Source organism: Eurypyga helias, unplaced genomic scaffold (assembly GCF_000690775.1).
Source record: "Eurypyga helias isolate BGI_N326 unplaced genomic scaffold, ASM69077v1 scaffold6235, whole genome shotgun sequence".
Taxonomy (NCBI): Eukaryota; Metazoa; Chordata; class Aves; order Eurypygiformes; family Eurypygidae; genus Eurypyga; species Eurypyga helias.
In genome coordinates, this window is record NW_010253269.1 from 1 (window position 1) to 12653 (window position 12653).

Below are 12653 nucleotides of genomic sequence, written 5' to 3' on the forward strand. Positions count from 1 at the left end.
GGCTAAAGGTTGGACTTGATGGTCTAAAAGGACCATCTTTTCCAGCCTGAAAGGTTCTTTGATTCTAAGCCAGAGGCATGGCAGTGGGCTGCCTCATTTCCGCAGCACTAAGCTGTATTGAATAATGTTTCATACCATCTCCATTCAAATTCAAAACCTATTGACCTATTTTACCATGAATTTAAGACTTTTACCTTCTTTCAAATGGTTACATTTTTACCTAACTTAGCGCCCAGTAAAACAGTTCAAAACAAACAAAACGGAACAAACAAAAAACCACTACTTGCCAGAAGTCGGACATTATGGGGTTCCGTAGGGAGTGGCTGTGCCTAGCAGCTAATGCCAGTCAGAATGCATACAGCTTCACACTAGTATCTAGCCTCATGCAGGTATCTCAGAAAATATGGGTGAACAAGGAATACTGGAGTGGGGATTTAAGAATATCTCAATTCTGTGGGGAAAACAGCTTCATTCATTACCCTGCTCATGGTAGGGGGAGGAAATCAGGATCTCCACATCCATTTAATCTATACACTTGGTAAAAATTTTGGGTTTTTTTCAGGGTGAAGTAATAGCCATGGACAAGATAGGTAACAAGGTCAAAAAAATCAAGCAGAACGCTGAATTGCTACAGCTGAATTGCATTAAGGCCTTTTGCTATGATGGAACAAAGGCACTTGCATTTGAGAAGAGAGAGGATGAACAAGGTAAAGTAATCGACTTGGGGTGGTAGTAGCTTTTAGAAGAAAATAATGATCAGTTTTGCATTAATAATACGAAACCTGCCACAGGGCAGTGAAATCTTGTCAGATACCCAAGTTGCTTCAGCACTGTGAATGCTCTTTTATTTCCTACTCTCGTGATTATCATCTTCTCCATGAAATAAATACAAAACTCAGTCTGTCCTTATCACAACCTAACAGGCTCAAAGGAAGTGCATTCTTTTCCCAGATAATATCAAAGACTGAAGAAGCCTTAAAACTTCTTTCATGATCATGTTTAACCCCATACTCTGAATTGTTTGACTTTGAGAAAAAAAAAAATTATAGCAGAATTGCATGTCTTTTCTGCCTCAGAATCCTCATCTGTAAAATGGGGTTATTAATACCTAATTCCCAGGAGTGCTGAAAGGTTTAGTTTGTCAATGTTTGTTCAGCTGTTCAGGGGAAAGTTCTAAAGAAGCACAGTGTATTATTTTAAGTTAATTTCATTTGCTTTTCTGAAGTGCTGTATTTATGACACTGGTTCTGTTCCCATGATGGAGCGATTTAAGCGGTATCTGCTGTCTTGATTATTTTTAGTTTGTTGTGCCAAGTATGCTGCTCTTTCTCACTCTATTTTATCCCAGTCACTGGTTAGCCTAAGTAGGAATCAGGTTGCATAATTCACCATCCTTGTCCCTATGCTTTGCAGTTATTCCTGCTTCAGAGGGATAAAGGTACTTTCTTAATAGTCTTTTTTATGAACATCAAATATTCTAGGTGAGCTAGCTGTAATACTGAGAGATCACGAAGGGTTTTATGTACATCCCTGCAAGTAAAACATGACATATTTTGAATACTGTAGTAATGGATCAGAGGTAGATAAATCCGATAGAATCATTTTGTAGTGCTGGAACAAATCAGGGAAGCAGTAACAGCTTGTCCTTATCTGTGGTGAAGTCCCAAGGGAAAAAAAACCCAGCATTATTTTATGTTACTAACTGCTTTTTACAGAAGGACCTCCATTCTTGCCAGAGTCATTTGATCGAATTCTTCTTGACGCTCCATGTAGTGGGATGGGACAGAGACCAAGCATGGCCTATTCCTTCACTTTAAAGGAAGTGACTTCTTACCAGCCACTACAGCGCAAGCTTTTCACCGTGGTATGTATTAATCATTGAGTACATGAGCTAAATTGAACATAAATGCTTTGGCAACATGAAACTTCTTACAGAAATTGGAGCCTCATTTTCCTGGCGTACAAAGCCAGGAGCCCACATTACAGCTTGTCATGCTGGTAAGAGTGTGCTTCAAGATTTCATGAAACTTGCCTGAACCTGCATTACATGTATTCAAAGTGAAGCACAGATTGCAACGCAGGGTAGATAGAGCTTCCATGCCAAATATGTGGAAACAGTTGACAGCTAGTATCAGTGATAAGAATGCTGCGTATCCATAGCTGGCAGCAGGTGACGAAACCAGAACTATCTGCCTGGGATATGCAGAGCTGTACAAATTACAAATCTTACAAGGTTAATCATCTCAATGGTGTTAATGAACTGCATGAGCTGTAATGCTCATTTGGAAAGAAGAATCTTTCTAATCACGGGCTCCTTTACTGTATTCCTTAAGAAGAATTAGTATCCTAATGCCTATCTTAGACAGAAAGATTTGAGTTTAATTAATCGCTAGGTTTTAATGTCATAGCTTAATGGTTTCTTGGTTAATGTTGCTTAATAATAAAGTTTTCTGCATAAACATAAGCTGGTCTATTGCTTATTTCTCCCTGCAGGCAGTACAATTGCTGAAGCCAGGAGGTGTTTTAGTATATAGTACCTGTACCATTACACTCTCTGAAAATGAGGAGCAAGTTGCTTGGGCCCTGAAAACTTTTCCATGCCTCCAGCTTCAGCCACAGGTAATAGTATCTTCAGGGTACTTCACACAATCCAGTGAGCTTGTCTTGACACTATAAAGTTGTGCTGGTTTTGGCTGAGATAGTTAATTTTCTTCACAGCAGCAGGATGAGGCTCTGTTTTAGATTTGTGCTGAGAAGAATACTGACAACATATAACATTTTTAATTGTTGCTAAGCAATGTTGTATCAAGTCAAGGACTTTTTCAGTTTCTGATACTGTCCCTGTGTTCCCAGCTTCTCCTCTACAAGAAGCTGGGAGGAGACACAGCCCAAAGGGGTATTTCACGCCATAAAATGTCATGCTTGGTATCTAAGCTGGGAGGTGTTGGCTGGGGCAGTCTCTCACCCTCTGGCTCTTGCTGCCTGGGGACTGGCATTGGTCAGTGGTGAGCAGTTGTTATCACCTGGGTCTTTTTTCCATTGCTATTTTCCTTTCCATTACATATTATTATCATTAGTATTAGTTTTATTTTCATTAGATACTATTGTTGTTATTTGCATTAGTATTAGTATTATTTTTTTCAATTATTAAACTGTTCTTAACTCACACGTTTTCTTACCTCTTCCTCTGATTCTCTCCCCCATCCCACTGCGGAAGCGGGGAGGTGAGCAAGCGGCTGTGTGGTGCTTAGTTGCTGTCTGGGGTTAAACCATGACAAAAGTTACACACTATATTTACTGTCAATAAATCTCTTCCACTGCAGACAATTTTAACTGCTGTGGGTAGAAATAACACAAGGATTTCTGAGTCTCCTTTAAATCTATTTTCGTGTTTAATTGAACTTCATTTAGGGATTGCTAAGTAGTTTCCCACTGTGTGCTGTGGTTGGTTTGATTTGTACAACAGTCACTTAAAACATGACAGGGACAAAAGATAGTTCAAACAGGTTAAAATTTCTCTTGCAATTGTTCCTTAAAAATACTGTATTCTGGTTTTTGTGCATTCACAGGAGAGGTGAAAATTGTTTTCACCGTAGATAAGTAGTGAAGACTTACATAAAGGTTGGGAGATAAAATGGAAAGAACCTTGTGTTATGAGGGAGGAGGACTTTGTATGGGAGCTATTTTATGCGTTATGTAAAAGAATGAGGGAACAAATTCAGGCTGAGTGTGCCATGAATGTACCTTGTCTTTTCTGGAGTCAGTGCCTACCATTAAGATGCCTGGGAGGAGATAAGGCACAGGGAAATACTAGAATTTTGTATCTATACCGCATACATTTCAAAAATAGCTGTTACCTTTAGTCATACCTTGAGAGAGTGTATCATCAGATTGTTTGTGTCTCTCTTACACTTTGTTGAAGTGATGAGTTGGGTGGGTTAGTTGTTTATTATCATGACTTTGAGGAAAAGTCTAACTCTGATACCTGTTCTGCTTAACTTATATATTCTGTGATGACCTGTATCTGCCTTAAAAGGCTTAGATGAATCTTTTAACTGAAATTAAATAAATATGCAATAGTTTTACAATGAGAAATTATATGAAGGCTGGTAAAGTTTTGACAGAACCGAAGCTTTTCTTAAAAGATTTGTATGTCAGGGGTCTCCTGCCTGCCTTCTCACCAACCATTTAGTAGGAATTTTTCAGTTCCAGCTGTTTCAACTGAGATTATACAACTTGCCTAACAGCATAAAAATTGTCCTTGATAGAATGACAAAGCAAAACACAAGCCCTATAAACTCAAATGCGAGATCAATTCTGCTTTAACAGACTTATCACAACTTAATCAGTCTTGATTAAAGCACTAGTTTTCACACAAAAATGCCACGTGTGCAAAAATTAGTCTTTTGCGTATAGTATGTTTAAGTGAGATTTCCCCACAGGTAATTTATAGTATCCTATAGCCAGTTCCCCAGTAGTGTACCGTGGTAACCTTTTCCAAAGAACAGGAAACTGGGTCTAGGGTCGACTTACCTCATGTTCCTTTATGCGTTTTCCATATTCTTTAGCCTCTCAGTGGACACCTCCTTATATACCCAGTCCACTGTCTCCCACTTGCTCAGTTTGGCAACAGATCCCGGAATCGTGCTGGGTAAGGAAAAAACACGAGATGGAGCCACAGGCGTTGATGTGTAGGTGGAGGTTACTGCTGGCAGCTGATCCTTTGTCTGAGCAGACTTACTTCCTCTTCAGGGTTTACACAGGAGATCCTATACATCAGCTTAAATGCAGTAACTTAACTGGAAGGAAAAAGGAAAAAGGTGGAGGAAAAAACTGGCCTGTCTTTGAGCAAGTCTCTTGACTCTGTGTAATACTCTTTTCCACTAGACTTTTACCTTTCCATCCTCCTATTACACTGCTTCAAGTCGCTACCCGTCTCCCTTCGTACGTTCTTTTTGGTCAGTTTGCGACAGACGTCTTTGTGTCTCTTACCTGGGAAGCACCGAAATCCTGCTGAGGGACAGGAAGGGAAGACTCAGGCTGCAAGCTCTTGGCCGCCAGCTTTACAGCAGACAGTACGTGGTGAAGCTACTCACTCACATTACGTGCTGTCAGGATGAGCTCATGTGTCAGCAAAGTGTGATGGCTCAAAAAATCCTCTGCTGTAGGTTACACTGTAGGTTACACTGGACTGGATTTACGAAAAAGATCTGGTTTTCATATTGCCATGCCAGCTTTTGCGCATTTTGTTCTATCTCCTTGCTGAATGCGTTGAACAATCCAGCTAAGCATTACATTTTTTCTAGGAATCAGTGTATTAAATAGAAAGCAGTTAAGGCTACTCACAAGAAATGCTGCGACAAGGGCCTTGATTTTAAGCCCTTCTCCTCCCCAGGATTTTGATGCCAAATGTCATCTTCTGAATTCAGATACCTAAGCTGTTCCTTTCTCTTTCTCTGCCTAATATACATACACATGTAAGTAGTCCCGTAATACCTGTCAGTCTAATTACATGACACAGAATATCTGAAGCTCAGATTTTTCTGCTACATCATCTTCTGAAACGATGCCTCTTCAGGCAGTAAAGTATTCTGGATTGGGGATTTTAGTCTCTCCAGTTAAAGTTTGTAATGTGAAGAATCCCGGTATTTCTACCACTGTTACGGAGTATATTAGTAACTGGGTAAGGAATTGCTATTTTTGACTTAACTCATAGCTTTTCTTTATTACTTAAAAAGGAACTGCACATTGGAGGAGAAGGCATGAGGGGAGCTGGACTGGCACTCGATCAGTTGAAGCTGCTGCAGAGATTTGATCCGTCTGCTGTGACGTTGCGAGGAATGGATATTAATTCTCTGCAAGATTCCAGGGAAGATGATCTGATTTCACTAGCAAATAAGGACTGTATAGGATTTTTTATTGCAAAATTTATTAAATCAGACAATAAATAAGCATTTAGGAATGCAACCTGAAAAAATACCTCTGTGAGAGTAAGAAAGGTTCAGACCTGAAGTGTGTTTCTTGCTGCTGCAACGTTGCCAAGCCAACGGGCTGACGGCAGGGTTGCTATGGCAGCAGCAGAATCTGCCAGCTGTTCTGCTGGGAAAGAGCCACAGGTTGCAGAACGAAAGTCATGGTTGGGGGAAGGGCAGGATCATTTTTGTGTCTCCTTTTCTTTTTGTATTTACAGCAGGTCAGTGTGTGACTGACATGTATGTTCACTCACACTGCTGTCGGGTCTATCTTTCCTCGCGTGAGCCACTCACCTCTGGCAGCAAGCGCAGGAACAGGGTTTCTCTGGGAGGGGAAGTAAGTGCGTTATGAAAGGCAAACATAAATAAAATAGAGGGAAACTATTATCGTGCATTTTGAGAAAGGTATTTTCTATAGAGGTTTACCAATACTTGATGTTTCATTAAATAGTGCTTGACGAAACACTGTAGCAATTTACAAAGGACTGTTTTATAAGTGGATACTTAGAACCTCATTTCTCTTTTATTTTAATACAAGCAAGATTCTCTGTACACATAGTATATACACAAAATACGATTAGGCTTTGTAGCATGTCTTTTATAGCAGCATGAATATATTAAACCATCTCACTCTGGGAATGTAAATAAATATTGTTTCAACATCAAACTTCCCATGCATAAACTGTATTGGTTCTGAAATAGCCTATTGGACTCGCTGACAAGTGACAGTTTTAAAATCAAACATTTGCAACAGAAGGGGCTACAGTTGTGATTAATATATCAGAAGACAGAAAACAATGCATAATACCATCTGAAATGTTGCAAATCACTTTTCAAACAACTGAGACTATTAACTCTTTATTGGTTAGAAAGCATCACCAGCTAAAATCATACGAAAATTGAAACCGGGGAAGCATGCTAATGAGAACTGCCTTAATACATTGCTCCACGTTTTAATAGTCTGTATTTCTTAAAATTGTTAGATGTATTTTGAAAATTCTGCTCCAGCTCCAGAGGTGTTCTCCGTTTGAACAGTATCCTCTTTTTCTCAGTACTGCTGGAACTGACAATAGCATTAAAATTAGAGGAAAAGTTAAGTACAATTAAAAAATGTAAACTGACATCTGTGTGTGTTTGGGTTTCTTTCACTCATCAATTTCCAGTTTTTAAAAGCATCTGAAAATGTCTCTCTTCACACATAACTGTTTGGTTGGATTAAAAAGAGCGGTACTTCTTCTGTAATTTGTTTCTATCCTCTCTGTAATGCTTTTGCATTCACTGGCAATCAAACCAATTTATACAGTTCTCCCTCTCAGTAGTCTGGTTGTTTACTTCTGTTTGCTATAAATGTTTTGGTACCCTATGTTTTCTACTGTTCTTAAATGTCCTTTCTTCTGTTCTGCCAAGGTTGACTAGTTCATCTTCTGCAAGGCCTATCCTAGTAGGATAGGAGGACGGAATTCTTGTCTACTTTTGCTGGTCACTCCTTGCCTCTAACCACATGTCTAAAGATTCGAAGTGATTTTGTTTCATCAGCAGCAGGTGAGGTATCCTATTTGGAGTCATAAAAGCTCATACTATACATGGGTCTTTTGAGTCTAACTGTGGCTAACAGTTGCTTGGTAACAGAAGGGATTAGTCTTTTATTCTAAGTCCATGTTTAAAAATTTAACCCATTTTCTTTTTGCAGAATATATAAATTCTGTAAGCATTAGTCAGCACACACAGACTATACACTGAAATTCACGTATGTACGTGGAGTAAGGAACGTTGCCTCCAGTTTCAGTAGCAGGATTTGCGCAATGCTGAATTTGAAAGAATTAAGATGGCTGAATTTTTAGTGGAAGATTTGTTGAGACTTTCCCAAATTTCTTTAGTTTTGAATGATAAACAGGCTTTGCAAGAAGGTGATCTCACTTGATTTTATATGAGAAGTTTCTTGGGGCAAGGGGGAGAGAAAAGTAACTGGTGTTTGATTCCAGAGTAATTGCAGACGAGACTTCACCCGAAAAAAAATTACTGATATCTGAACTTTACCTACGAGAGTTGTTTCTGCAAAAGTCAGCTGCGAGACTCAAAAGAACATGTAGCATATTAAAAGGGATGAGCCTCAGCTGTTTCCCCTAGGCCCTTCCCTCTGTTGGTAGTAAGGGAGCTGGGGACAGGGAGGAGAGGCTCCTCCATCAGGCAGTCTCAATTAAGTTGCTCCAAACCATCTAAATTTGGATGCCCTTCTTTTTTTCCTTTCTTTTCCAATCTTACTGTGACTCTAACTGGAAGTGCAGGAACACTTTCTCATTGTCACAATTTTGATGCATGGTGTATCCGTATCTTTAATACACAATAGGATTACTTTCCTGGTAAGAGTGCTTTACACACTGAATCATTCTGCTTCAGGTTTTGCTGCTGAAGCACAACTGAATATATATATATTAATATATATACACTATATGAGATATTTATATATTAAATTTAAAAAGTTACTGTCATTGTAATGAAAGATTAACCCTACAAAATAGATAGCTTAGGCATGCAGTCAGATCCTGTCTTTAAGAAACTCTGAAAAGTAGTTTTCTCTATTTGCAGAAATAGTGATTAGTAATAGTGCCAAATCTAAATATTTATCTTGGTCAATATAAAGATATTAAAATAGGCAGTCTAGTATAGTATGAAATTATTACACAGCTTTGTCTTCTTTCAGTGTCATGGAGTCCACCAGCTTTTAGATAATAAGATTACATGTGGCTTTCAAGGAAACGGGAATATTCAGTAAGAAGTAGGCTGGTGATGGTGATCAACAAGAAATTACTTTGGGTAGTGGGTAGTTTAAAATATAAAGGACCTTCTTTTTAGGTTTGTTCACAGCTAAAAAATTTAGAGGCACATCCAATTTTGTACTGGTAGAATTCATTGCAGAGCAGGTAAGCACGACAGATAAAAGTGGTTAAGAGTAAAGTAAGAAAAGAGAACGTGGATGAGTTAGAAGAACCAGCTTAATCTCTATTATATCTGATATAAATCTTTTTTGGGGCTGCGTAGGAACACATCTCTGGGGTGGTAAGTTCTAAAAAGAAACTGTCAATAAAAGAACCGTAAGCTTATATCTAACAGTTTGTTATGTCAAAATGGGGAAATAAATTATAAAAAAATTGCCAAGCAATAGATTTGATTGAGTAACATTTGATTAAAAACATTCACAATAAAAATGCCATCCACATATTTTACAGATGATAGAGCTAGAACTTTGTTGATAGATCTTCAATAAAGTAATAAATATAAGTAAATGTACACCAGAAATGTTACAATACACTCTGAAAAATAATCTCTTCTTCCTCTAGACTACGTAATAAAGCTTTTTGCAATGTGCTTTATTTTCATGGCTGGAATAGAATTAATCTCAAAAAGCATTTGGGAAATAGCTTTCAGCCTGATGTGTTAAAGAGATCAGAGGTCAAATGGAACCACAAACCAAAACAAATCTTGGAGAAGGTTGTGTAACTAACACAGGAGGTGGTTTACACTGACCTTTTCACTTTGGACAGACACTGATTAAAACCCATAAGACCACTCACTGCATTCCAGCCAAGGGAATAATAATGGATCACATTAAATCTGGTGCAGGTGTCACAAAGTGAATATGACTTTACAAACCAACAAAGCTTAAAAATGCTGATTACTGACCCATTCATAGAAGACAGTAAGTATTAAAGGGCAGGGTATTAGACCTGGGCAAGAACAACATGTGTAGAATGAGTAACCAGATACACAGGGAGAATAGGTCTCTACACTTACTCAGGGTTTGATGAGTGGAATTTCATTTCCTTATCCTCCATTTATAATAGGGGCTCTAGGTTAAGAGTTTACAGATTTCTTTGGAAACAGGGCACTCCACCCAGCCTCACTGTGGCTTTAAACCCAGTCTTCATTAATTAGGGGCAAATCCTTAGGAGAAACCACTTCTTTAATTTTACACCTTGAGAAGCAAAACTTGTGGAACTCCTCAAATTCTGAACTCGTGATGCTAGACACAGAATATGAATTCTTCATTCTAGAAGAATTTTATAATTTCTAGGCAGTAATTTATGGATCAATTTAACGATAGGTTTTTTTCAGCTCTTAACTCATACCGATGCTGCCTTTGTGCACAAAGCTGTTTGCTTACTCATCCCCGCTGTTCTGTCCCTTACTCTCACCTCCCTCCAGTCTCTCCCAGAGAATTCCTTCTTCCACGAGGCCCGTGTGACACTAACCAGCTGATAATGGATAGACTCGGGCTGCTGATACACGCAGCACTGATGTGTATTCATTTGAAAAGACAGTCAAAAATAAGGTTAACATCTAACACATACACACGCAAGTGTTAAAATGCATCCCATTCCTTCCATATACCGAAATCCTCCAGAAAAATACAGAGCTGACAAGACCTATCTATCACTTCACTATTTTGTCTTCCTCCATTCCCTTCTGTCTCACTGGTTTTACAATCTTTTTAGCTCACCTGAATAGAAATTTCACAGGTTGTTTTGTACCACACATACATAAGAAGGTTCTGGAGCTCACTGGGACCTCTACCATTCCTCAGATTCAAAGCTCCTGAAACCAGATACGGAAACATGAACTCATTAGTACCCTAACGCAAACGATACTATAAAAACTTTCTATTGGCAAAACTCTGCAAAGACATTTCATCACAATAACCTTTGATATGTCCTCCAGTGGGAGGATTTTTAAAGCTCCTTATTGAAATAATTCCGTTAAAGTGCTTTTCATAGTAGTGCTCAGCAGGCAGGCGGTACTGTGCAATAGGTGTAGTACAAGCTCACGTTACAAATGATTTGTCACTCTTAAAACCGTAACTGAAGGAAAGTATCTTAGCAAGGCTAATAACACCCTACTGAGTGAGTCTGCCTAAGAAACGCACGTGTTCGTGTCGTCTGTACATAATTACCAGTGCTATGCAAAACACGAGTCTCTCATTAGCTGGACTGGGACATGCCTTTGTTTTGGTGATACTTATATTTCATAAATCAACACATAGGCCATATTTAAATACTAGGGCTTGCACTAGGCTCCTTATTTTCTCATTTATTTCTCTATACATGGCTACCTATACTCTATGGTTTTCACACGCTACTCAGTGCTTCAAAATTCTGCCAAACATTCTTTAAAAAATACTTTAAGAAAGGTAGAAAATAAACACTCTCTGGAGCAAAAGTTAAAAAAAACACCCACAACAAACAAAGCAAAAATTCAAGGTATTGAAGTGGAATCCGTAGATCACTTCCTGGAGGACAGTTGTCCTATACCAGTTGCAGGGAGCAATGGCATTTACTGGAGCTGGTAAAACAGCCGAAGCCAGGCTATATAGAGCAAAGCAATGCAACTTCTCTTCCCGTTCACGCGAGATCCGATATGACTCAAACCACAGAGTCTCTCTCAATGTCATTTTCCACTGATACCCTGAAAATCCTCTCGTACCAAAAGCCACTGTTTATATACTCTTATATATTCGTTTAGTAATACAACAGATCTACTTACCTATGCCTCCTCCTTTGTCTACAAAGTCTCACCTAGTGATGTTTAGAAAAAAGCTGAGAATTTTATTTCTACAAAAATACCCTTTTCCTTCTGTTCCCCACAGTCCATGCTTTGAGCCAAACACTGCCCTTGAATAACCACAACAGTCAGCAGCATGGGGAGGAATGGCCAGGTACCTGACAGCCGAATTTCACACTCCTAGCTGCTGTAAAAAATGCATATGAAATACCAGGGAGAGGGAGGACAGAGTATGTTTATGGGAGTTAAACTGAATTGCTTAGATGGTGGAACAGGAGATTGGAGAAAATATGCACCTGCCATGTATCTTATCCATTTCATTAAAATGATAATCAAAATCAGACGGTGCTGATATTCCCAGAATTAAAATCATAAATAAAAAGAACTTACAGCTAAATTAATTATTAGCCCACTACAGTCTTTATATAATGTGCTATTTACAGTGAAATACAAAAAGTATTTCATTCATACAATTACCACAAAGACTGTATGTGATGCAGAACAGCTTTTACACTAGGCAAGGGTATGGAACCTGTAGTCAAAAATAATAGTGAATGTCCCCCCACTTACTAGTGCAACAGGTGTTCAGTGCAAAACAAACTGTGTTCCCTCCCTTTGATGTCAGTGCTTTTTCTCTAGCAAACTCCGAACAGAATATTTTGTCACAGTCATTTTTCTAAGCTCTCACCAGCAGCACAACAGTTCAGGTAAAGGAAAAGCAGTGAGCTGGCTGCAAAGTGGGAATGCAGAGGAACTGGCAAGTGTAGAAAAAGTGGAGAAGCTACAGAAATTTATTTTCCAACAAAATAACTCTCCACAAGCTGTGTAAACTTTTCTTACTAAAACAAATACTCTAAAACACAGAGATGTTACATTTCCAGTGAACCACTCACAGTAGCATTTCCCTGTTTTTACTCTCCTGAAGTCTTGATGAAGAGCCAGCAGATTTATGCTTTCTCGATTACCTGGGTCAGTAAACTCCCTCATATTCCCTGACTGCAATTTGGATTTTTAAATTAATAGACAGAATGAGGAAACAGACCTGTTGAGTTTTTGGGTAACCGTTGTTTTCTTCAGTAGATTTTCACACTCTGCTGCCTAGCATGCACACGTACATCCGCTGCC

At 38.8% G+C, this 12653-nt stretch overlaps 1 protein-coding gene across 1 annotated transcript; it reads left to right on the forward strand.

Annotated features, from left to right (window-relative positions):
• The first annotated feature begins 302 nt into the window (after positions 1 to 302).
• Positions 303 to 6112, forward strand: LOC104510373 (putative methyltransferase NSUN6). The gene is made up of 5 exons (XM_010152602.1): positions 303 to 389; positions 563 to 707; positions 1716 to 1864; positions 2494 to 2619; positions 5739 to 6112. The coding sequence occupies exons 1-5, from the start codon at positions 303 to 305 to the stop codon at positions 5949 to 5951; spliced, it is 720 nt and encodes a 239-aa protein (XP_010150904.1). The 3' UTR covers positions 5952 to 6112.
• Positions 6113 to 12653: the final 6541 nt, after the last annotated feature.

Excerpts from the sequence above, each read along its gene's own strand:
- LOC104510373 (XM_010152602.1), top strand. The coding sequence starts at position 303 with ATGGGGTTCCGTAGGGAGTGGCTGTGCCTAGCAGCTAATGCCAGTCAG. Across the intron at positions 390-562 it reads TAGTATCTAGCCTCATGCAG|GGTGAAGTAATAGCCATGGA; the intron begins GTATCTCAGAAA and ends GGTTTTTTTCAG. Across the intron at positions 2,620-5,738 it reads GCCTCCAGCTTCAGCCACAG|GAACTGCACATTGGAGGAGA; the intron begins GTAATAGTATCT and ends TTACTTAAAAAG.